At 36.2% G+C, this 26478-nt stretch overlaps 1 protein-coding gene across 9 annotated transcripts in view; it reads left to right on the top strand.

Moving 5' to 3' along the window:
- The window catches only part of camk2d2 (calcium/calmodulin-dependent protein kinase (CaM kinase) II delta 2), a 44662-nt gene that overhangs the window by 13570 nt on the left and 4614 nt on the right, over window positions 1-26478 (top strand). For 3 of the 9 annotated variants that reach the window (XM_079616389.1, XM_079616390.1, XM_079616393.1), the window contains 15 exons: window positions 1396-1490; window positions 11663-11722; window positions 11822-11876; window positions 13793-13858; window positions 14430-14502; window positions 14947-15049; window positions 16110-16193; window positions 16797-16891; window positions 17116-17238; window positions 17363-17446; window positions 17930-17972; window positions 19660-19700; window positions 21848-21907; window positions 24353-24397; window positions 24494-24542. In XM_079616389.1, coding sequence (XP_079472515.1) covers window positions 1396-1490; window positions 11663-11722; window positions 11822-11876; window positions 13793-13858; window positions 14430-14502; window positions 14947-15049; window positions 16110-16193; window positions 16797-16891; window positions 17116-17238; window positions 17363-17446; window positions 17930-17972; window positions 19660-19700; window positions 21848-21907; window positions 24353-24397; window positions 24494-24542 — 1076 coding nt within the window. Of the gene's footprint in view, window positions 1-1395; window positions 1491-11662; window positions 11723-11821; window positions 11877-13792; window positions 13859-14429; window positions 14503-14946; window positions 15050-16109; window positions 16194-16796; window positions 16892-17115; window positions 17239-17362; window positions 17447-17929; window positions 17973-19659; window positions 19701-21847; window positions 21908-24352; window positions 24398-24493; window positions 24543-24853; window positions 24953-26478 lie in introns of all 9 variants that reach the window. The other 6 variants (XM_079616391.1, XM_079616396.1, XM_079616395.1 and 3 more) reach the window with 4 other exon arrangements.

Raw genomic sequence — 26478 nt, 5'->3', positions numbered from 1 at the left:
TTGATTTCATAAAATGCATACGGTAAAAAAAAAAAGGGCAGCAGAACCCCTCCAAAATAAGTCGAAACAAAAGGTTTGGGGTGCATGAATAATTTTTCCATATAAGTATATGCAAACCTAAATAAGTATACGTTGTAACATTGTTTCTAAGCAACGTTCCACTAGCAATTAAAGTAAGATTACAAGACAGTGCGCTAATAGACGCTCGCGAAGTCGCTGAGGAGGTTACTATGGCAACAATATGCTGCTTGTGCAACATTCCATTATACCCTCACATCGACTAAACATAAATAGCCTACTGTCATTAATATCACTTTATTATTATAGATTTGCACGTCTCAAATATATCACAATACCTGTGTTTTGTTTAAAATGTTTGTTATACAGGATTTTATTTATTTGATTGAAATCAGCCTCTCCAGCATTACACTTGCTTATGCATAAACAGTTGTAAATAATGCAAAATGCAACATAAAACAATTACTCAAGTGCACACAAATAAGATGAAACTAACATTTAAAATATAATACAAGCAGATGTGATGGTTTGCACAGGGAATGCACTTTTCCTCATAAATTATAAGGTGATTGATATTTTATTTGTTTAATTGTAGTTATTATTAGTAAAACATAATTTCAACAATATTTTATTGGAAAATACTTGTTACATATACATTTTATCCATAAATTATGAGGTAATTTATATATTTTTTTATTTTAAAAAGGATTGTCTTAAATATTGCATAGTAAAATTACATGTATTGCCTTTTAAAATATATTTTAACTATACTATAGGTGACTTAATTGTACTGTAATTAAAACATATTTTTTCAAAATAATTAAAATGTTCAGTAACACTTTATTTTAAGGTGACGTAGTTACATAAATGTACTTAGTAATAACAGTAAATTATGCATATTACAAGTAACTAGCCAAAAACCAAACCCTAACCGTAACTCTGTAAGTACATGTTGATAATTAATATTACTTATTTGAGTAAGTACAATATAACCCAATTTTCTCAAAGTGATATATGTTGACAAAAATATATAATTCTCTCATTCTGTTTGAGAGAAGAACAAACGCACCAGAGGGGACATTTAAGGTGACGTGTAATTAACCCCCTCATTTCTTATAAGCGCATTGACGGATTTGGTGTGTGCATGTGGCCAGCAAATATGCCAAGCAATTTCAAAACACCCACACACGCTCATCAAACACACACGGACAAACAATCATGGAAAATCATAGTTGTGTAACCTTGGAAGCGCTCAGGCTGTGCCTCCATCATGGCACAGATTCTGCTCTCCATGCCATATGCTCTATCTGTTCGGCATCAGGGCCTCGTGCCCATTTTTTTCCTCACTGTCTTCTCTTTTTTTCCTCTCTTCTTCAGGGGCGCGTTCTCTATCGTGAGGCGATGCGTGAAGATATCATCCGGCCAAGAGTATGCGGCCAAAATCATCAACACAAAGAAGCTGTCAGCCAGGGGTAGGTGATTTTTATTTGGTGTGCTCCTGTCAGGTGTGAGGCAGGGTTTGAGCGCAGTTAATGGAGCGTCTAGTGTAACCTAACATGGCAACATCCGGATAAACCGGGAGAACGGAAATATGCATCTGGGTCTCATCTGGAGCTCTGTGTGTGTGTTCTGACGTAACAGCTTGCGTCTAGCTGTGAAGAAGTTGAAGGGATTATATGTATGAGAATCACATACATCCACGTATCAATCTAAATACTGTATTCATAAGTCTGGATGTAGTAAGTTGAGTGTTTTGTGTTCTTGTGAGCAGAAGCACAGTAACAGGTGATATGTGAGCAGATATATGTATATGTGTGCGCTTTCAAAGGCTTTGGCTGGTCTTATCCCCTGTTGGAAAGTGTGGGCATAGAGCGACCCAGTTCTTTCAGATCCGTCAGTGTAATTGTTGCTGTTGGCCTGTTTGCCTGCAGGCTCTGCTGCTATAGGGCAAAACAACCAATAAGCCTCCTTCCCACCCTCAGAACAACCAATCATTTTGCTTCTCCCACAGCATCTTTCCTCCTAAGAGCCAATCATATGACTCATGTTGGCTTTTTCTATGAAACAATTCCTCCAAATCTTTTAGCTTTAAAGTTTCCCTTTACGAAATGCAGGTTTTGGAAGGGAAAACGAGAATATTTTCTGGATCATTAGGATTTAATTACACCCCCCCCCCCCTCCTCCCCTTTTTGCACAGTGGAATTGAAATGGACACCTAGATTCCGGGATCAGTATCACGGCACTGGTGCATGCTGGGATATCGTTTCCAAAAATACAGCATTGGGTGGTGTGGCAGTTTATTCTGTACTCTCTCTCCCTCACTCTCTCTCTCTCTCACTCTCTCTCTCTCATACTCTCATACTGCAGTGCTCCGCTGCACTGGATGCTGGTCCGTGTCAGAGATGGTCTTAACCTCTTTCCACGATAAGCCCAGGAATTGCGATTCTATGAGCACCCATAAATGCCTCTGCACACAGACAGACATATAAGCACATTGACTCTAGACCCTTCCTCGCTAGTGGGATCATGACCTCCAGTTAATGCAGGGTAAAGGGTGAGGTGATTACTGATCTTGCTGTTTTTCATTAATACACTGCAAAAAATATTTGTCTGTTTTTTTTTTTAAACATCTAAATATCCTTACATTCCACTGCACTGTAATCTTGAAGACCCCTGTAGTGAAAATCAAGCTTTTAATGTTGTTTATATGTCTATGTGGTGTTTTTAATATGCTTTTAAGACAAACAAACCACGTGCAAATTCAAAACCATTGCTGAGTATTTTCTTCTTAACTTAAAAAGGCGGTTTGAAATCGCTGGTGTTCATTGCGTCACAAACTACCTTGTATCCAATCACGTCAAAGTGTGGGTGGGCTTTAGCATATCATTAACTATTCTCTGAAGCAGGGGAGCCTCGAGAAGCCAGGTTATCACAGTATATTTTTCTGTTGATATGAAAAACTGGATTATGTATATAATGTACCGGTATATTACAATGTTATGATATGCTTTTCTCCACTGACGTTCTAAGTTGTTCAAAGCGTTTGTAAGGATCAGCACATTATTAGCTGTTTGATAACATAGTCAAGCAAAAAGGCTAATCATATTAATTACCGTTATGTGTCCGACATTGTAAAGCGATACATAAAACGCATTACAATTCTGATACATCGACACGTTGATGAGCCTGTATAATTCACTCTTCCACCTCTTCTGAATCAGTTTCTGGTTCAAACATATATGGCTGAATTTAACCAGTATTTCCACTTGCCTCTGTGTAGCGTTTACAACAGTAAAGTGTTTTGAGTGGATCAGGTATTCTGAGCTTGGGTGATTGAATGGAAGAAGGGTTAATTTGAATATTCATGGATCCGCTTATACAATCAAGCTATTTCCAGGCATGAAGAATTTTTCTTCACAGGATTTAAAAAAAAAAAAAATGTCATTTTGGTGATCAAAAATGAGTTTTAATGGATAAAATTATTGACTACAGGGGGACTTAAAGACGAGACACCCCAGGTGAATATGGTTAAAAAAATATATATCACCATACTTCCTCAGTTGATTGATTACATTAAGTAAATGTGAACGTATTTAAATGTGATGTTTAAATATGCAAATTAGGTATTATCTAATTAAATATGCACTAACTTGCATACGTTTTTAGAGCTGAAATCTGAACATTGGATCAATTGTTTCATCAAGTTCTTAAAAGTATCAAGTAGGCCTACTGTCTGTCATATGACAGTGACAACGTCAACATGGTTGATTTAATATGTCCCTATTTCATACCCATATTCATACTAGAACATATTTTTTAATGGCTGTTTCAAACCAAATGTACAGTATGGTTTAAAACATGCTATTTTGTTTTTTTTCTCTCACTTTTTTCACTTTAGTTAGTGTGTAATGTTGCTGTTTGAGCATAACAAAAATTCTACAAGGTTACAAAGCTCAAGTCCACTCCACAGGGAGATATTTTATTTGACAGAATTAATTTTCCAAGAACTACAACGAACGACTTGAATTGGTCTGCAATATAATCAATATATCTGTAATGTAAATTAGGTGAACAATAATGTGTTCAAGCATGAAATCAAGCATGCATATTCTAGTATACCCCAATAACAAAATCAAGACTTCATAAAAGGGCATAATAGTGCCTTTAATGTGCTTTTTGTGATTAACATTTAAATTAACTGACAAAATTGTGAATAAATGTAATATTGAAAATATAAATTTGAAAAAGAACTGAATAAACCTTATTTTTTTATAAATTTGTCAGATTGCGTAAAAATAGTGTACTGCTTTATAAAAACTTTTTTCAGTTTTTACATTCTGAGAATTGTTTTATTTTAATATATCATATTAAAAAAAAGTATATAAATGTACTTTTTTTCTATGAAAAAGCTGGCATTCGTCTGCGTAATAAGGCTGACTAAAAACCCTTGAAGGGTTAATAGAACACCTTTTGTACCTTTTTTACCCCTAAATATTAAAGTAGCAATATGTACCTTAAGCTACTACTATTAACATTTTAGGGGTAAATAATTAAATAAAAAAAAGACCTACTGAGGTACAAATGTTACATATTTTTTTCTGAGAGTGTATATGTTCAAAATACACAATAATCTTTGAAAATAAGTGATTTAATATCATATGGATTTTGCTTCTCAGGTAATTTTGTCTTGTTTTTAGGATGTTAAGGTGTGTGCGCGCACCCGTGAGTGTGTGTGCAGCTGTGCGCGCACACGCGTGCGTGTGTTTCAAGACAAAATTACTGATTAATACTGAGAAATATTTGTTGTGTAAAAATAGAAAAACACAGAGGAGGATAAAGACTGTAATCGAGAGAACTGGAATAAGAAAAAAGGCAAAAGACAGGTCAATAGACAAGCTGTGTACAGATTGTGAATTACGTAAGGCAAATGCTATGCGGAGGCAACAAAATACAGAAAAGAACAACGAGAAGAAGGATAGTGTTGGAAATAGATGAAGAGGAAGGAGAGAATGAGAAAGCAGGCATGTAGACTGGTGTCTTACAAACAACCAGATGGTCATTGTCCATGTTGATGGCGCTGCTGTTTGTGTGTATGTAATACCAGATGAATGTTAAAAGAAACAATCTGCTAGTTTATTATGATTTAGTATCTTGTGGTGAAGATAACTGAGGGAAAAAAAACAGCACTCTCTGACCTCATCTGTCCTCATTTAGTACTCCTGAGCATTGCAGCGCTGTGCTCAGCTGTACCTCATTTTATAATCACTGCTTTGATATACTATGAACCTTAGTGATGAACAGTGTATTTTATGTGATGTGAATGAAAACAAGGCATTGAAGGATAGAAGTAGGCCTATATGTTCAATTGTTGTGTAATTTGGAGTTGATTGTTGATGTTGATGAGACAAATTAGAATTGATTATACAAAATAATCACATTTATTATTATTATGCTATATAACCCTCTCTGCAAAAAACATTTTTAGAGCGAAGACATTTTAGAGGTGTTTTATTTCATTCAACATTCATCAGGCTTATTTGACAGAGCAGTCTGTTCCATCGCATATGCCTTATTTGTTGTACCTATTCTTTCATACCTGTTGAATTCACAATCAGTGAATTCATAATGCATGTTTCACATTAAGATGCTAAGACAGACATTTCTGCATACATATAGACAATAATTCAGAGATGGTGTTAATGAAGAATTCACATGAGCCCTTGTCAGAGCTGCTGTTCAAGACCGAATGTTCACTGTTCACTACCTCTGAATCTCCTTGACCTACGTTGAGTCATTCACTCCTGGTGTGCGGAAGAGAGACTACAATCACATGAGAGGTTATGGTCCTGCGAAGCTAAAAATAAACTCATTGGCTTCTCAGACAGCACCTCCTTCGCAACCATACAGTACACACTCTCAGTGTGTCTCTCTCTCTCTCTCTCTCTCTCTCTCTCTCTCTCTCTCTCTCTCTCTCTCTCTCTCTCTCTCTGTGTCTCTCTCTCCCAATGTTTCTCTCCCTCAGTGTCTCTCTCTCTCAGTGTCTCTCTCTCTCTCAGTCTCTCTCTCTCTCTCTCTCTCTCTCTCTTTCTCTCTCTGTGTCTCTCTCTCCCAATGTTTCTCTCCCTCAGTGTCTCTCTCTCTCAGTGTCTCTCTCTCTCTCAGTGTCTCTCTCAGTGTCTCTCTCTCTCTCTCTCTCTCTCTCTCTCTCTCTCTCTCTCTCTCTCTCTCTCTCTCTCTCTCTCTCTCTCTCTCTCTAAAAAATGATTCAATAAATGCTTTGTTTATAATTAGGACGTTTTAGGTAATGACACTTGCAGGATGTTTTAATGGTTCGAAGACCTCTTATATGTACCGGTATATAAAAAAAATTAATGCAAATTTGATTTCTCATGTCATGGCCCTTTAAAGTTTACTGCCGAACCAAAATATACATTTATTTTGCATTTTAGTACATAAAAAAAAAAAAAATTAATCAAGTACTTTGCATGTGCCTTAGTATGTTAGTCAACACAACAAAATAAGAGTTGTAAAAACATGACAAAAGATTATTTATAAGCAATTTCCAGTCAGAAATTGCTAGTAAGTTCTACAAATATTTTTTTGTAGCATATAACACATTCAATTGAATGTGAAATTTTGTAATAGAAAGACTGAAAGAATATTTTCATGAAAAACGCATTCCCATAACCTTTCGTTCACTTACAACTTTGACAAATCTTTTTTTACAGTGCACATTTAATACAATAAAGTGTACTTCTTTTTCACAAGGGCTTTTAATACACTATTTGTTCTACATATTGTTTATACCGTATATATCATAAGAATAACCAATTTGATTACCTAGAAGAAGATACTGCTTTATTCATAAAACACTGGTAAAAACTAAACAAATTCTGCCTAGATTCTGCAGTGAGAATCCAATGGACACTTTACTATCCCATGAAGCCATGAGAGAGAATCTGTCATATTGGTAAATGGAGTGACCCAGCTGATGATGGTCACATGATTGCACATGTAGGACTTTACTGTATTTGTACTACACGCATGCACATTTATATAACATACTTTATTAATAGTCAATCAAATGCATCAAATGCAGTACCTATAGGCATGATGCAGTGGAAATGTACTAAGAGGCTTATTTGTCTGATATCTGTCAGATATTATGTCTATGCTCTCTCTTTCTTTCTGGCTGCGTCTAAAACCCAAGGAAGCTGCTTTGTTGCCCATATCATACCTGCAAAGACAGCATTTTTCAAATGCGACCTCTTTCTCTGTTCAGGCTGTGTGCAAAACTAGTAGGTCAGACTGTGTAGTGTAGCATAGAACCAAATGCCTACTTTAATAAACTAGGCCACAGAATTCTGAGGAGAGATAGCTAGGGCACTTTTAATTAGAGACACATTCTCTCAGTTCCCCGTCTCTCTCTTTTTGCTCTCTGACCAGTAGTTCAGATTCTCTCGTGTCTGAGGACTTTAACTCATTGGAGAGTCTGTGGTCTCATTGGAGCTAAAGGGACATTTCCCTGAGAGACATGGAGGAGCTAAACATCTTTAAAGTTTGCAGAATAGTCTTTGAAATGTTTCATGCTTGTTTCCATCGAGAACTGAATGTTCTGTCTCGGTGCTTGAAGTTGTACATCCTCAGTGTGTCCTTGATTTTGCATTTGTGTGTGGGCAATCTTTTGTAATATTTTTCATATTCTGACTTTTGGATAGAAGTCATCTTACCAAAAGTGATAGATTGATACATCGGCCTGGGCAATAAATCAGCTATTTTGAGATTATTGGCCCTGCTTGGCCAATTAACAAAGCATTAGCTCTCCCTGGTGTCTCCTTAACGCCTCTGATAGTGTCAGTTTCAAAATCGCCCTTTAGCCTAATCAATGAATAATGTGAAATATTTTTAGAGGTTATGATTTTTAACAATATGTATAAAACTCTTAAAACCATGAGCTCTGAAGATGCTTCTTTAGAAGCCAAGCCGCAAATCCATGTGATTTTGTAGTTTTAGTTTAGTTTTTTAGTATAATAACCTAATTGCCTGTGTGTGAATGGTGAACACCTTGGATCCACCAATCAGGAAAGCGTTTCCCGTACAACGCCATAACTCGCTGCTTAACTACATAGTATGATAAATCGTTGAATAAGTCAACTAGCTAGTCATGACTGTTTCCCGAAACCGTATTGTTCCAAATTTGTTGCTCAACCACATTGGTTAATGAGGTGAATGAGGCTCGTTCTTTATACGTACGCATTTGTGCACACTCCTCAACGGTGTGTTAAATCTCTCGACAAACTAGACGGAAATTAAATTTGTGTATTCGAAATGAAAGATATAGATTGTACTAAATGTCAGCTGGCGTATTTTATTCAAGATAAGGATGTATTGAGTCCACATGACTTCATACAAACAAGACACTATGCTTTTAACCACAGGCCGTTCCCAACCACACAACTTTGCGATGTTGTTTGCGAATGTTCGTTGGAACTATGGTTTTCGGGAAACACAGACTCGTTGAACTATGCTGATAATGACGGAACTTGCGACCATAGTCAGCTAACAATGTTTTCGTTGTATCAGGCGCTGTATCAGACTTCCATTTCCACAAAGCATTGCGAATAGTGTAATTGAATCAGTTTCACTCAGTGTAACTTATAGCCTGTCCCCATTTGACTAATTTGCAACAGACTCCAAATATATTGCATGTTATACTTTTAATAGATATATATTAATTAAGAGTTTTATATTTTACCTTCTGTTTTTTATTTGATTACACCATTTTCAGTGCTTCGTGGACTATGTGGTTAAATCCTTCATAGACATACTGTATTAAGTCTTGTACTTTTCCATTTTTTGCTTTAAAACCACATTTTTTAACCACTCTAATGAATTTGGTTCATGGCTTAGAACCCTTTATTGAAGATTTTCTCGAAATCCCTATGAGAAAACGAATGGGAATATTGTAATTGAAAAGTGAGGATGGAATACGTTTGCGAATAATCGTGATCAAGTTAACCTCCCTGGTGCTAAGAGTGGTAAATGCAGTGAATTGCAATTGCATCCCCCCCAAAATACAAATATGCAAATTTGCTATACAATTTGCTAATATATTTTTCTATTTTGTCATGACTATAGTATATACATATACTATTACCATTGTTCTATTTGACTGGTGCTGCATGTAAATCGAGCTGTTTCTGGATGATAAAGAAGTCAATGCATGCATGAAGTTGTTCTCCTCTGGTCTGAATATAGGCAGCTGGATAAAGGTCATGAGATTCTGAACCTTGTTATTTATTTATTTATTTATCTATCAAGCATGATTGCTATAGCCAAGTCAAAGGACTACGTTTGGTCATTCATTTCAGAGGTTTATTGCTTCTCTCTCTGATGATCTCAAATCTCTCATTAATCTCCCGGAAAAGCAGCACAAAACATGAAGGAATACTCTCTCTCTCTCTCTCTCTCTCTCTCTCTCTCTCTCTCTCTCTCTCTCTCTCTCTCTCTCTCTCTCCTCTCTCTCTCTCTCTCTCTCTCTCTCTCTCTCTCTCTCTCTCTCTCTCTCTCTCACACTCACACACACACACACACACACACACACACACACACACACACACACACACACACACACACACACACACACACACACACACACACACACTGCTGCAGTGCGGAAAGCTTCAGATAGCAAATAAAAAAGAGAACAGCAGAGAAAAGAGGGGAGGAGGCAGGACAGTCAAATGTAGGCCTTTCCCTGCTAACTGACCGGAAAGCATTTTACACATACTGTACTGCATATGTAGTACACAAACTGCTCTACTACGGACAAGCCTGATTCACCTGTAAATAGTCCAGTACAATAGACTACTTTATAAACACCATGTAAAAATGCCAGGATCCACAAATCTGCTGTCATGTCACACACATCCAGGCCTTGGTTTATGATTGAGATGGATTTGTTTTGCTCCAAACTGATGCTACGATTGATAGCCTAATGTTTGTCCTTATGAACAGTGTGTGCCAGTGGCTAGAAGATCCATAATTCTGGTCTGCTGTATAAATTGTTTCATTGCTGTTTTCCAATAATGAAAGTGTTATTTATGATAGTGGTTGTTCTTTCTTGGTCCAGATTAATGGCACTGATATTGTTCAGATGTATGAATAAGCCATCTGCTTCGGTGTAGATCTGAGCATGTCTTGGGAATGCACAATGTAAAAAAAAAAAAATGTGATGTGAGAATTATGTAACCAACTGTGAAGTCATGAGAAGATGGTGCTATAATTATACATCGTTAAGAACCTATTCATTTACTTGTTGTCTCACTTGTCTGAGGTGACAGGAGATTGTTTGAGAGTTCTGCTGTAATTGCTTGGGTTCTTTGGGATCCAGAGGGTTCCGATATTTGCATGCAGGGCTGGTTCCACTGCAGAGAGGAAGAGAGGCCTTTGCGTTGTGATTGGTGGAGGAGTTGCTAGACAACAGATGTCTGGCCGGTTGGTAGGTGGACTACCTGTGGAGGTAGGGGGGTGGTGGGGGTGGGGTTGATTAGTGATAGAAAGAGAGAGTGGGAGAATTGAGAAAAACTGAGATGACAACTGATAAACCGAAATATACTGATTCTCATCTGTAAAAATGGGAAGTTTAGTGATTTGAGCTAATGTGCATGCTATTTTATCCTAATTTATTCCCTCCATCTGAACAAAAATGAGAGAAGGAACTGAATGTGGCGGCGCAGACGTGCGCTATTCATTTATGATCTCAATTCAAATTCAAATGAATCACATTTTCATATGATTCATCAGGCTTCATTTCACTAATCAGCTGCGTTTATGGATGCGTGCAGTACTAGCATGCATTTCATGCTACTTTTGCAGTATTTATACAGTGCACAATACGCAAAAATACCAGAATGAAACCAAATTGTGCAGTATTTGTGTATTTTTAACCTTCCGTTCCCTCTTTATTTTTCAAATTCTTCTTAAGTCGTTATTTGATCAGACTGCCAAACGTTAAGACCTTATTAGACACAAAAATGAATAAAAATGCAACAACAAATTCCATTCTGTGATAACTCTGCACCACTTGCTGAATTTAACATGCAACATAATGAGGTCAAGTGACAATGTTGAAGCGTTTATAATTGTTATAATTAGTAGGCTATATATATACTGCACACTTTGCTGCAGTAAGGAGCATTTCTGAAACAAAATGTGCTTTCCTAATTTGTCTTTTCCTTTGTGTGTTAAAAGGCTTGTTAATTGATGGTGACTGACTCCAGTCGCCAGATGCTTAAAAGTATGTTGAATCAAGAATCGTGTCACATGATTCTTTAGAGAATTGTGTTTTTTTTTCTGCTTGCGAGTTAAGTTTAGTATGTTTTTTTTATATGGGATTAGTACAGAAGAGAGAAGAGCGCATGTGGTTATTTATAGTTTTCTGCAGGTCAGGGTGCCATCTGCCCCTCATACACACTCGCAGGCATTAAAACACTGTCCTCTGGTGGTGATTCAAAGATCTGCAGGGCTCTCACAGAAACATTAGACATGAAAAAGCACGGTTTTATGAACAGATCTGTACCTTGTCAGTTAAAACATCTCCAATATATCAGCTAAATTTTTTTTTTTTTGTAATCTGTTTCAGATCACCAGAAGCTGGAGAGAGAAGCCAGGATTTGCCGTCTCCTGAAACACCCGAATATTGGTAATGGACTCAGTTTTTCCAGAGACATTCTACCAGAGATCTGTATTACCTAATAGTAACTAAAGATGAGGAAATGACAGAGCAAAATTCTCTTTGTAGTTCGACTCCATGACAGCATATCGGAGGAGGGCTTCCATTACCTAGTCTTTGATCTGTAAGTATATATTAACTTGATATCCTCTTTTTCCTCCACAATTCTTAATGGGCTCAATAGGCTGTGTGGTTAGTATTAGACCGCCTCATTTACAAAGTGCTACTGATATTTATGTGATAGCAGGACGGTGCCCAGAGGGCAGCCTTCAGCAAACCAGTGAGCTAGAATAAAAGAAAATACTTTTTTGGCTACGGTCACACAAGCACAGCAGCTGAATACAGACGTTAGTCCTGTTTTAGACTGTTAAATAGTTACGTTCACAAACAGCTTGATTATGAACAAGCATGACGACCCTAATTCTTACAACAAAATGATATAATATATTATTGTGTGAACAGGACTATTCAAGAGTCATACCTGTTTGTGGGAATGTTCGCTTAACTTTGGATAACATTCTGGCAAGTTTCTCTCAAAGTTATGAACAAACGTTCTTCCAGTTACAATAGATGTTTTTGTTCAAAAAATATCCGGTCTTTAATAATGTTCTCAAACCATTAGCACAAAAACATTATTTATATATTGTTAATGCTTATTTCAGAATGTTCAGAGAAAACTCAAAAGTAACGTTCCATTAATGTTTGCAGAATGATAAAATGGAATATTCCCTTAACGTTGGTATGACCAAATTTTTCTAAACATTAAATTTTTTTTTGAGAACATTCAGAAATAACGTTTTCATAACTTAATGGAAAAACAGTTAGCAAAACTGTTTTAGAGCATATTTTTGTTAGCTGGGTGGTTGTCAATCCTAAACACTGACTGTGCGAGTGAGCGTAGTGTTAGAAATGGACCAGACCAGTGGATTTTGCTGACTTTTGTCTGTATGAAATCAAAACTTGTCTTATGATGTAGTTCTACTAGTCGCTGATCTGGTTGATAGGAGAAAGACGGACAAACAGAGAGGAGAACACAAGGCCAGGCAGGCGGAGAAAAACAAGTAGAGAGACACAAGCTGTCATATTCAGTGATATTCAACTGTTTGTGACCCAGATTCACACAGTCTGACAAATGCTTGCACTGCTATTTTTGAATACTGTCAGCTTTTGTACGAATAAACATACAATGTTGATTTTTAGTGTAGTTATTTGAATAGAGCTCAACAATACAGCCCACTTTATCATTAGACTAACCTCCAGAAGGACCAAACAGCTATGACATGAATAGCTAAAACTACACAATATTACGTGATATTCGCAACATTTTGAGGAATACTAGTATGAACTACTCATAAAATAAAACCAGTCTGCTAGGTCTGTTTAAATGCTTTCCTCAGTAGCAAATCAGTTCACTCAGCGGCCACCAAAAAGAAAAAGAAAGAAAGAAAGAAATCTGGTAAAACCTGATAAAAAATGGTATTCAATGATATATTTTTATTCTCTAGCTCAAATCCTGTCCAGTTAATGTAAACGTATGTTGTAGATACAAGCAAATTCCTTGTAAAAGGAATATGCTTAATTGTATCGATTGTAAAATAAAATAAATAAAATGCATTTTCACTGTACTTAGAGTGCAGTTTTCATTTCTTAACAAACTTTAAAAAGTTAAATAATAGGTAATGATCAGTTTGTTCTTTTGATTGAAAGGTCCTTTCTACAGCCGCCATATTGAGCGTTGCAATAATGGTTTGTCTTCCCTCCCCCTCGTAATGGCTGTTGTTACTCCACTTTACAGTCTAACTGTACCACTATCTCGCAAAAACACCCCACTGTGTAAATTATGGAAATTCCCTGTTTCTCTGGTAACAGTGACTTGTTTGATTAGTGAATCTAGCTTCAGGATTGTGTATAGAATAGAACTCCTAAGGAATTAACCATTTTAAAAATAGCATGTAGCGTTGTTAAAAAATCTCCAAATACAGTTTCTCTGTGGAGATTTTGAATAGCTTTTGATATGCAATAATTTACCTTTGACCTCAGGGTTACTGGAGGTGAGCTGTTTGAAGACATTGTAGCAAGAGAGTATTACAGCGAGGCTGATGCCAGGTAAGAACATGCAGACGGACACATTACAACAGTTGCACATTAGTACATTCATTAACGTCAAGTTTGTTCTACATAAAATATGCTTACAGACAGTTCTTTTAGGTCACATGACTCTTTTGTGAGCCTGTTTCTCTTTTGTCCAAGTTATTTATACTGATGATAAATTATACACTGCTTCTCTTTACAGCCTCGCCTCCTCAAGTGTAATTTTGCATGTGTAAAGGAAAATGTGCATGTGTCTTCGGGGCTGGACAAGGAAGTCTGAACCATGTTATTTATAGATGATTAATGACTGCATGCATTCTAATGTACAATCCTCCATAACTTAACGTGTACTTCATAGAGATAATAGGGACTTCTCTTTTTACTGATTGTTTCTTGATAAAAAATAAATAAATAACAATATTAAAAATAACCTTTGTTCCTTCTGCCCACCATTGTCACACTTCTCCTCTGTCTTACCTTTCTCTTTCACCGTCTCTCTCTCTCTCTCTCTCTCTCTCTCTCTCTCTTTCTCTCTCTTTCTTTCTCTCTCTCTCTCTCTCTCTCTCTCTCTCTCTCTCTCTCTCAGTCACTGCATTCAGCAGATTTTGGAGAGCGTTCATCACTGCCATGTTAATGGGATTGTCCACCGGGATCTGAAGGTCAGGACACACACACACACACACACTCACACTTCTCCAGACAGTGGCGCTCAATGTAGCAGAGTCCAGTGCTAAATTTAGCACAGTCTGACGTAGCCGGATCTCATAATGTCTAACAGAAAATAGCCTTGCTGTGTCTGAGAATCTTATATTTTATCCTTTCCTCTACTGAAATCTTCACAAAGACTTTTAGCTAGTGATAATCAATCCACATTTGCGCAGATACAATTCAGACATTTGACAGAATTATCTTTTTTTTTCTGAAAAAGACATTTTTTCCGAAATGTCTTTCAACCTGCTGAGGAGGAATGAGTCATCATAGCATGGCTGCTGTTAAAAAAAATGTTGATTCAATAAATAGCTGCTTTTAGAAAAGCCATTACCTAAGGGAGAAATTAAGACCATTTAGAGATATGCTTGTGTGTTTGCATGCTTTTCTTGAAGCCTGAGAATTTGCTGTTGGCCAGTAAAATGAAGGGGGCGGCAGTTAAGCTTGCCGACTTTGGTTTGGCCATAGAGGTCCAGGGTGATCAGCAGGCATGGTTTGGTAAGTACCACACAATATTATATGCTGTGTTGCTATAAAATAAATTACATTTGACCTGAGTTGCATGTTGGAATTTGATGTTATAAGGTCCGACTTTATATTAAGTGGCTTTAAGTACTATGTACTTATATTGAAATTAATAATTTGATACAATGGACTTATTGTGTACATACATATACTTATATTTTTAAAATACCATGTAATTACAGCTATAATTAATTTATGTAATTACATTTGTAATTACACTGTTGACCCTTCCCTTACAACTTAACAATTAAACTTAACCATACCACCACACCTGTCCCTAACCTTACCCGTATCACACCGCAATAGCAGCAAAAGTGTTTTACAATAAAACATGAACACAATAAGTACATTGTAATTATTTTTCGATGTAAGTACATAGTACTTAAAGCCATATAAAGTGGGACAACTTCCTCAGTGCATCATAGTGGTTGCTGAATTAACATCTGACAAACGTTGTTTATACACTGGATCAAAAAAACAAATTGGTTCCCACAAAACTATTAAGCAGCGCAACAGTTTTCAACATTGATAATAGTAAGAAATGTTTCTTGAGCAGCAAATCAACATATTAGATCAGGATCATGTGATAATGACAGCTTTGGCATCACAGAATTTTAAAATATAGTAAAATTTAAAACAATTGTTTAAAATTGTACTATGATTTCATAATATTACTGTTTTTACTCTATTTTGATCAAATAAATTCAGCCTTGTTGAACATAGACTTCTTTCAAAATAATAAAAAAATCTTTACCTTGAACTTTTGAACTGTTGTGTATTGTTGTAAAGAGAATATTTAATTAAAACAAATATGCTACACACATAATTCAGTTTTTTTAGTACGTAATTATTAGTACAAGCAAAGGCTGCAAAAACAGAAGTCTATAGGGAACACTGCTGTATTAGTAATTATGCTGTAAACAATTCTGCATGACTAAGCTTTTACAAGCCAACTTAGCAAATAACACTTTTTCATATTCTAAACAATAATTAAATGCTGTAAAAAAAACCTGTTCATTTATTCTTTGTTCAGGTTTTGCTGGTACTCCAGGGTACCTGTCCCCGGAGGTCTTGAGGAAAGATCCTTATGGCAAACCTGTGGACATGTGGGCCTGCGGTAAGGACTGAATGAGCCACAAAAATGTTCACCTCATAAGCGAGTTGGTATGATGGATGTCACTGTTGAAGCTCATTAACTGATTATTAAATTATTGCAGCCTGAGTTTTTAAGCAGCATTGAATCTAATCAGCCAAATGGAGTGTCCCTGGTAAATTGTCTTTCTGTTTTTAGGCTTAAAACTAGTTAGTCCAATTCAAGCAGTTGAATGAATGTTTCAATTTAGCCTTGATGCAAAAATGATTGCACAATTATTCAAATTCACCATCAGGATGTTCTCCCTACTTACGAAAAGATGGACAGATGGTAATACCATTGTACTTTGAGATATAGATTCCAAATTGCCACATTCATGCACCATAGTATTTAAATAGTACTGTCTTTCTTCAAAGAATATCTTGGGACTGTCTGTCACCCAAAATTAAACATGACATTAGGTGTCCAAAAATATACTTCTACCCTACTCTGTGTGCTGTTTGAAGAAGATTGCTTGAATACAGACATTGTAGCCCAGTCTTTAGGTCAAGTGTAGTTGATATTTGAGAATTAGTTTGAAGAATATTTCTCTCTGAATGTAGTTATAATAAGATGTATTTTTCATAGGTGTGATTCTCTACATTCTGCTGGTTGGATATCCTCCATTTTGGGATGAAGACCAGCATCGCCTCTATCAGCAGATTAAGGCTGGTGCTTATGACGTGAGTCTGAATTTCTAATGATTTGCCTGGAAATGGTTTAAACAGATGGGCTGAACACTAAGAGAACACACTATTAGAGCTACAAATGTATCTGATGCCGATAACCACTTGATTACCCGATGATAAATTGATGTCATCCTCAGTTCCTTGGGCTTCCAAGGATTACAAATTCATACAAACTTATGAAATGACACATTATTGTGTTGTCTTATCTCTGCATGTAGTTTCCTTCTCCTGAGTGGGACACAGTGACCCCTGAAGCTAAAGATCTGATTAATAAGATGTTGACTATCAATCCTTCTAAACGCATTACAGCTACTGAAGCCCTCAAACACCCCTGGATCTGCGTATGTGTTTCAACACACAAACACACACACTAACATGCATTCTTCTTCATTATACAACAAAGTCATTTCCTAATCCTCAATAAGCTCTTGCCATCATTCTTTGTCTTTCTTTCTCTTTCTGTAGCAACGCTCCACTGTAGCGTCTATGATGCACAGACAGGAAACCGTGGAGTGCTTGAAGAAATTCAATGCCCGAAGGAAACTCAAGGTTAGTTTTGGTCTGGTTTATTTTTAGACTTTCCTCAAACATCTTCTAGATGTCTTTTGACCAATCTTTAGCTTTCTTCACATGAATTTCAACATGCGTTTACCTACTCACTACATGCAAGATCTAGATTTACAATGTTCCTTTTAAATGTAATGCGTTACATTATTGCATTACTCCCTATCAAATTATACTAACTAATTATATTACATTTGTCACTTTTTATGAAAAGTTAGTTAGTTGTTAATTATAAGTTATATTATATTATTATAAGTAATAATAGTATGTATGAGGGAGAGTTTTGCAATACAGTGATGATTTAATATTCAAAGTTATTCTAGCAAATTAGGCATTCTCCAAATACATTATAAAAATGAGGGTATACATTGCTCCTCCTGTTGCTTCTGTACTATTCTTTCTTTCATTTTTCTCTTGCTTGTTGTTTTTTCCTTTTCTTTCATTTCTAAAACTTTTTTTGGCAACTAGGGTGCAATTTTGACCACTCTCCTGGTCACAAGAAACTTCTCAGGTATGTCTGGCTCTGCTGACCTGTATGTGTGAGTGTGTTTGTTTGAGTGTGTTTATCCTACAGCTGTATTACACTCTGGTTACACTTTATTTCGATAGTCCACTTTAGACACTAACTATAAGTAACTTTGCAACTACATGTCAACTAACTCTCATTATAGTATTAGTAGACTGTTAGGTTTGGGTTCAGGTTAGTAGAATAAGTTGACGTACGTGCAAAGTTACTTATAGTCAGTGCACTGTCTGTTGGTGGACCAAGTGTTAGCAGATATTAAGCAGACACTCTAATGACTTATTGATGTGTAGTTGCAAAGTTAAAATGTCTAAAGTGGAATATCAAAATAAAGTGATACCTAGACTCCCTTCTTTTTTATATTCTTATATTATGAACTTCATATCGTTATTAGTTAATATTTTTTGAACAAAGGCTGTTTTAAAGTGCGGTGTTACAGTACTCCTTTTTAGACAATTTATTTAACATTTATTTCCTGTTCATCATTGCTTTATCTCTTTTTTGGGGGGGGGTCCTGTGTGTCCTGTGAGGTAAGAGTCTAATCGGACATAAGAAGGGGATGTGTTTTTACTCTAACCAGTCAGCTGGTTTGCTTGTTTGACACACTTCCCTGTTACTCTGAGCTAATTACCCTTGTTTGCATGTAATGTACGGTAATGTAATGTAAACAGATTACATTCATAACGTTAACTTCCATCGAGTCTACATGTAATTTTTCTAATAAAACTGCAGGTTAAAACTGCAACTACGCATATTTAATAATATAATAACAAACAGTACTTTATGAATGTAATCATGATAATAATTTTAAGTAAGTTACTGGGAAAGTAAATGTGTCTTGTCTTGCTCATAGAACAGGTTTCTGGAATGCTTGCTCATTTTCTGGTTACATTTCCATCTGGATGTGTTCATGTACATTCTGGAATGTTACATTTATAAAAAAAGGTGTAATTAAAAGGTTTAGCATTTTCTCATACATGTTGGCTGTTAGCAAAATGTAGCTGGAAACATGTTATAATAGAATGATAGAAAAGCTTTAATGTAATGCATTAGATGAATGGTCGTCTGCACTTAATTTGTGATCAACTATTCTAAAGCAACTCTTTCTTCGAGGACAAATGTATGCACTGCTTTTTACTTTTGATTCAAGAAGTTTGAAGACTGTAAACTATGTTTGCAATGCTAAAGGTTATTATTATATTATATATTATATTACATTACATTACGCACATAACACATAAACAGTTCAATCATCAAGACCTTATGAAGGAAAAGTAATTATGTATATTTTAAAGGGGTGATTTATGTTGTTCTAAGGTAAAAGTGTCACTTTTTTTCTTGAAATTGTCCAAATACAGTCATTGGCAGTAAGAAAATTGTACAGCATATAATTTATAAAACACAAACGCACATCCTCTAAGAATAGAATTGCTTACTCTGGTTTTGATTGTGACATGGGTTTAATCTTTTTGATCCCATAGCCTTGCATTTATGTATCAAGAGTTCCTATCCTAAAAATGAATGATTTGTTTGACTGTGAGTTGTTTCTCTTGCCCGAGGTCTTGTGACAAAATAAGGAGAACAATAATCCCAGAATGCCTGCTGCATGTGCCTTCATGGATTTGTAATGTAATACATAATTATTCATGTTCTCTTTTATTTTTCAACCCAACAGCAGCCAAGAGCTTGTTGAACAAAAAGACAGATGGTGTGAAGGTGGGTTAAGTCTGTTTCCTATTAATCTTTTGGCAAAACTAAGATATAAAGAACATGAGTACTTGGCAATGGCAAGAGTAATCTTGCAGCAGAACATTGTGCATCCTTCAGGTTGAGTTCTGAGGTCTTTAAATAGGATCAGTTTCCAATTTAATGACTATAGTTAATATATAATATTATATATGCTGTGGCATTTTGATGAATTCCATTTCAATTCCAATTTTCAGGTTGTATGGGAAATATATTCAATTTTGGCATAAAAAATTAATTTGGACCTTTCAATCATTCGTGAAATGTCTAGTTTAGTTAATTCCCTGAATTGGCTGGAAATTAAATGGAATTACCCATCATTCTCACATTTTTATTTGTGTTTAAGTATTTAAGTGTTTTAATATATATATAGTATATTATATTAAAATTAATTTTACTTAAAGCACTATGGGTGAATTGAATTCACCAATAATAAATTATGCTAACTAATTATTGATCACGGATGTTTTTGATTCACTAAGGAAATGCAAATTATGCAAATCAACCAAACCTCCAATCAAACCTCAAAAATATTTTGCTGAGTGCAGATCACTAAAAATAAAGTGCAATCTATAATAAGCCTAATCTAGAAAGCAGGGTTTTTTTCTTTCCTAAAGTGCCCCATTATGCTTTTTCGAATATTACCTTTGTGTGTAATATAACTGTTTGTGAGTGTAATATGTTTTATCAAATTTTTAAAGACCAAAGTGCATGGCAAATAAAGTTATTGCCTCCTAAGAGAAAGAATAGATTCTGAACTGCAGAAATCAGTCGTCAGCAAGTCCAGTCTCATACCTACGTATACGTAACAATGTAACACATTTGCATAATGCCAGCCTACGCTTTTCATTGGCTGCCCTCGAACAACGTCTACTTTGACCCGCCCTCAAACACTGTAGTTGTAGCTGAGGCCTGGAAGAGTTTAGTTTGTGTTGTCTACATGTTGAGAAGATGCTGTTTTCTGCACTTCAAAAAGAAGAGGACTCGCGCTGGAATTTATATGGAAAAACCAACGCCGTTGCTACTGTTTGTATCAGAAGCCTCCGTAGCTGAAATTCAGATATGTTAATTGACGTTTCGTTTCCGACATGCGTTGGAAGCGGTAAACCAATCACAACAGACTGGGTTGTCTTACTGGTGGTAAGGAAGGGTTTAGAGAGACTGAATCTTCGCACAAACCATTTTCAGACTCTTTGAGAAATTAGGTGATGTGCAATGTATATAATGAGAAAAAGGTGTTTTTTGACCTTGGATGCATGTTAACTTTATTGTTGGAGACCTCGAAAACTAAATTAAAACAGCATAATAGGGGCACTTTAATTTAAATATGCATGGTGCAGCACTATGCCAGACACCCCAAAAGATGCAGGTTTTTGTAATTGTGTTTAGTGAATTCGCCCCATCTACTTTTTTTCTGGTATCATTTCTTGTCTGATTTTATTTTCTAATAAATAAATAAAAATAATCTAAAACAATAGCTAGGAGTTTTCTTACATCTGTTTTTGACATGAGTAACAAAATGTGATGATGGTTTGTTGCGCAATCCTGTCACTCATATATATTTTATGTCTTTATCAGATTTGATGTGAGAGAACATGAAATAAATTTAAGAATGTATTATGTTAATAATGTGAATTGCAATTCAATTTCACAACCCATTTTACTTCCACAATCTGACATACTGTATGTGCGGTTGAAACAGGAAATTGCAAAAGAAAACATATAGTGATGCACAATACAAATTGATTGGATCATGGAAAGTGCACTGATGATATATTTACGATAATACCAGGAACACCTATTAGGAAAGTAAATGGGTGCAATTTTGATTGATATATGGAAACTGTAAAATGTAAATTTTATCAAATAAAATGAAGAATATAATAAATATATTTTATTTATTTGTGTCCACCGTTGTTTGTGAGTTGTATTCATTATGTCCCTCTCATGTGAATCTATGCTTGTCAGTGTATCTGTGTATTCATAGTTGTGGACGCCCTGTCACAGAACTAATTTTTTCCCCAGTCTTGTGTAATTTTGTATCCCTAGTGTGATCTTGTAGACCCCATCAGTTTGATATTTTGTAATTTGTGATCTGCTCCTCATCCCACTTACAGGTTAACAACAAAACCAACATAGCCAGCAGCCCTAAAGACACAGGCCCCGTCCCAGCACTGGTACCCATGACAACAACCCCACCCCCTGCACAATGTCACCCCAGTAGACCCTCCCTCTTTTACCAACGAGCCAGATTTGCTTACCATTTCACCACAATGCTCTGGTCCAAAACCTAAATAGCTACCTTGCTGTGTACTACCTACACAGGCAGCTAGTAAGGCAACATCCTAACAGTCAAGCAATCTGATCATGCAGCAACACAAACCAACATTTATCACATAAAGCACATGACAGACAGAATTCACATTTGATTTCAAAAGTTTTATGTTAGCATGTTGCTAAGCTAACAATACAATAACAAGCAGAAAACATACCCAGTAATCAATATGTTTCAGTACATTTACTGTACATCTATTTTTAGTCAACATTTCTTATATTGCATTGCATTCTGGGATTTGGTTTATCTGAAAAGGATATGATGCTGCCTTATGATTTCTGCCTAATTTTGGAACGCTTTCACATAGTTTGTCTAGATTGTCAATGATGCCTTAAATGATGCATCATAAAAACCATGCATTTTATGGTTTGTAAATTTAAACCATTTACAGTATGTGACTGTTATTATGCAAAGATAATCAAGTAAATCTGGCGCTGTTGGTGTGTCTACCCAAGTTCTGCGAACCTTGCATGACTTTATTGACCTCTTATGTCACCTTTATGTCACACGTGTTTTTCTTTGAAACTATTAATTAACATTTGAACTATTAATTCCAGGAAATTTAGGCTTGTATTTAATAAAATTGTCTTTGAAACATCAAAAGCAACTGCTTCTGCTTGATGTTATATAGTTCCATGCCTTCTCAAGCACAAAAATCCATATAACGCTTGTGGTTTTTGCTTGCACAGTCATGGTGTATTGCCATTAGTTTACTACTTTTGCCCATTTGTATTTCCAATTTGTTTAAATCTAAATCTTGTTGAACCCGAGTGTCTTTGTCTGGCAGATGCATAATTTAAGTACTTGGAGAGAATGCTTTTCAGTGCATGGCTGCTGTTGATAGGCTCATATGCTTTGAGCTCTTCGCTGTGTGTAGCTTGACATTGTTTGATGCAGACATCCACGTATACAAATGTCTCTCAGACTGACGACACAGTGACGCACTCATACTGACACACACAGATTCTTTCTCTCTGTCACTCCCATGCACACTCGGAGGGTTTCTTAGACAAGTGACAAGCACGCATATGTAATCTTCTCTAATCTGGTGGTGATTAGACAAGACATGATCAATTCCGCTCAGTCCCGCTCAAAGACCACCAGGCTGATTAATTAGTGTGTGTGTGTGTGTGTGTGTGTGTGTGTGTGTGTGTGTGTGTGTGTGTGTGTGTGTGTGTGTGTGTGTGTGTGTGTGACACCTAGGGATCACCCCATTCTGGTGATACACTGCCTGTTTGTTAAAAAAGAAAAGAAAAAAGATCTAACTCATATTGCAAGAGAAAACTGGTCCAAAATCTGTAGAATTTCTTGAGATTTAGTAATTCCCATAAATCAGATATATGGCAAGCAATACATGTAAAAACACATGGATTTTACATGGATGTATGTATTTTAAGCATACACTACCAGTCAAGACTTTGGAAAAATTAAGATAATTTTGAATGTTTTTGAAATACGACTCTTATGCTCACCAAGGCTGCATTTATTTGAACAGTGAATAGATAAAGATAAGCATTTGTAATGGGAATCTTGTAACATTATATATCTCTTTACTGTCACGTTTGGTCAATTTTATTGTGTCCTTGTTAAATACAAATAATAATTTCTTTAAAAAAACAACAACTTTTGAATGGTAGTGTATATATTGTTCATGTAATGTTTGCCATATATCAGATTTCTAGACACAGAGCTATTTCTTGTGTTTTTGGTAACGCTATAGAAGTGTGCACTTGATTGTACTTAATTTTAAGTTGCTTAGATAAGAAAAGTCTATGGCAGTTCCAATTATACTCCAAACCAATAGGATATTTTTGTTCCATCTCTTTTCATTAGCTGAGCTGGAAAAGGAGTCATTTTAGAGAATCGGGATTTGACTAATGAGTATTAGAGAGGACCAATCCACATGCATTGAGATTTCAAAATACTCTAGGTTTATCTCTGAAGTGTATTGTTTGGAGGATAATTTTCACAGTAAACTTTCAGCTTTAATCTGCAACCTGAGCAGAATTGGGAGAAGGACGTGTGTTTTAGACTCCATTATCATGCAGGACACATGCACTACACATGATAAATCACCAATGAGAGAAATTAGATTAAGTTCTGAAAGTCTTGTCATTCTTGGATTTAGTAGTTTGTATTTACAATATATTATTTTCATTAATACCTGGAAACAAAATCATTTGCAATTCCATGCATGTTTTGTCTTGTACACAGCCATTATGTTGCCATCAAGCTTACTTTTTAAATACAAATAATAATGTTTATTCACTCCTTTTCAATCTTCCAGGAGCCACAAACTACCGTGATCCACAACCCAGTGGACAGAAACAAGGTAATAGGACGTATTTCTGTTAGCATTGGTGTGATGCCATGAATGCAACTGTCCTGTCTGAAAGTGTTTCACAAAGATCCTTTCACATTTCTCCAGGAATCTACAGAGAGTGCCAACACAACTATCGAGGATGAGGACCTTAAAGGTAAAGCTTGACGTCTCTCTGCCCGTGTGTCTCCCCGTAGACGTGCTTGTTGCTGTTTTTCCTCCTCTCTATGTCTTCCATCCGTGCTTCTCCTCAGTCATGTGTACATTCTTTCTTGTTTACTTTTCCCACCGAATTTGTACTCAAGTTCTGCCTGTTGCTGCCATTCTCTCCCCCGTTCCTCCTCCGTTCGTTTCCCCGCTTAAGGGTGTCTTGTTTCAGTATTTCTTGTCGAGTGTGCTATTTGAAATGTCTTCTTTTTCGTTTGTCCTGCTCCTGTTGTTTCTTCCTCTCATTGGTGCAATGTACAGCCAGACGCTTTGGAAGCCTCAGCATTAATTCAATCTGGCAACCCGCGGGCCGCCCGCAAAACTCCGAGCCCAAGCAGGCGCCCAACTCCTCGGTGCAGAGTAAGTCCGTAACGGGCAGGAGACCAAATCACCCCGTCCTCCCCTAACGTCGAATCAAATGCTTCGAATCCCCCTGTATGAACGAGAGGCGCCTCAACAACTCCGATCTGCCCTTTTAAGGATATTCTTAATTTACAACTCCAAACTTCATTCTTCATCAATGCTCCGAATGTTTTAATCCATCCAGCTGCTTCTATCAGACACACGTTTGTGCCTGCCTTTTCTTCATGGACTGCATTTTAAGACTTTGAAAGGTCAAGGAAGTCATAAATCACAATAGTTTTAGAAGAAACGTCAGATTTTAATTTAGGTTAGCATTAAAAACACACGAATTCCAGTCTGTGAAGGAGAGGGAGACATAGATGCGTGTAGCATGTGTTAGAAAGGCCTGATGGATTAAAAGCAAATCTCTGAATCAATAGAGATGCTCAAGTAAATGGGAAATCAGGTTTTAATGTGTAAGTACCAGAACATTCTTTCAATATGCTCTTCATGACAATACACCCTCTCACCGTCTCAAATTTCCTCGATGTGGAAGAAAGACCTTCTCTTCATTCATGACAGAAAACCACCTGGCTGCCTTTAAGGTGCTTGAGGCCTTCCGGTTACACCACTAACAAACCTCTTCTTACTCAAAAGATTGTTCATTTGACCTTTTACCCCTGTGTCCTAGGCCTAGATTCTGCATTGTCCTCTATTCCACCCAATATTTCTAATATGGAGAGATCCACTGCACTTGCTCCGGTATCCCATCCTGCCTCATGCCTGAGAGCCTGATGTTTGCTCCTTCTTTTTAGTATATCTTCCCCTCCCACCAATCCAACCAGTATAAAAACCCTAACCCTATAACCCTACATTCAAACAAATAGAATCACTTTGGCTTTGTTCAAGCTCAGTAATATGGAATGGACCTAAACCAGTATTGAAAGGACAATACGCTTTTTTTCAACGTCAGATTCTGTTTGCACTTTATGTTGACATGACCATATGACAAAATGCATTTTGTCTAGAGTCTGTGTTTCACATGATGAAAAAAAAATTTGTTTGTATTTTTTAGGGCTGTGAATAGATTTAAAATAATATGCTCATTAATCCAGTTAATCATAATAATTCATTTTTCTGAGAAAACCCCCAAATTAAGCTAATTCAAATATATTACTGTGAAAGACAGTTCAGAAAGTGGATTAATAAATTTTTAATACTCGAATAAATCGCACTAAATGAACACAATTTACAATTGACAGCCCTGATTCTTTAATCGCTATTTATTTTTCGACAAAAAAAAAACATTTTGATATCTTATGAAACACAGAAGAGAATGGTGTTTCCACATATGCTAATAGTGGCATTATGCTGAATAATGAAAATGATATTGAAAAAAGGTTGAAGGCCCCATGTTACAAAGCATGTCCATTGTTGGAGAGAACAAGCATTAGACGGAATGCTTTTCTGAAGAAAAGTAAAGTCCTCTTTTTCTCATTTGAAAGCCGCAAACCCTTTTCCATCTCATTTGTCATTCAGTGCCT

The sequence above is a fragment of the Phoxinus phoxinus genome, assembly GCF_949152265.1.
Source record: "Phoxinus phoxinus genome assembly, chromosome: 6".
NCBI classification, from domain to species: domain Eukaryota; kingdom Metazoa; phylum Chordata; class Actinopteri; order Cypriniformes; family Leuciscidae; genus Phoxinus; species Phoxinus phoxinus.
Note: the sequence above shows the minus strand (reverse complement) of the source record. Positions and strands in the feature narration are given on the sequence as shown.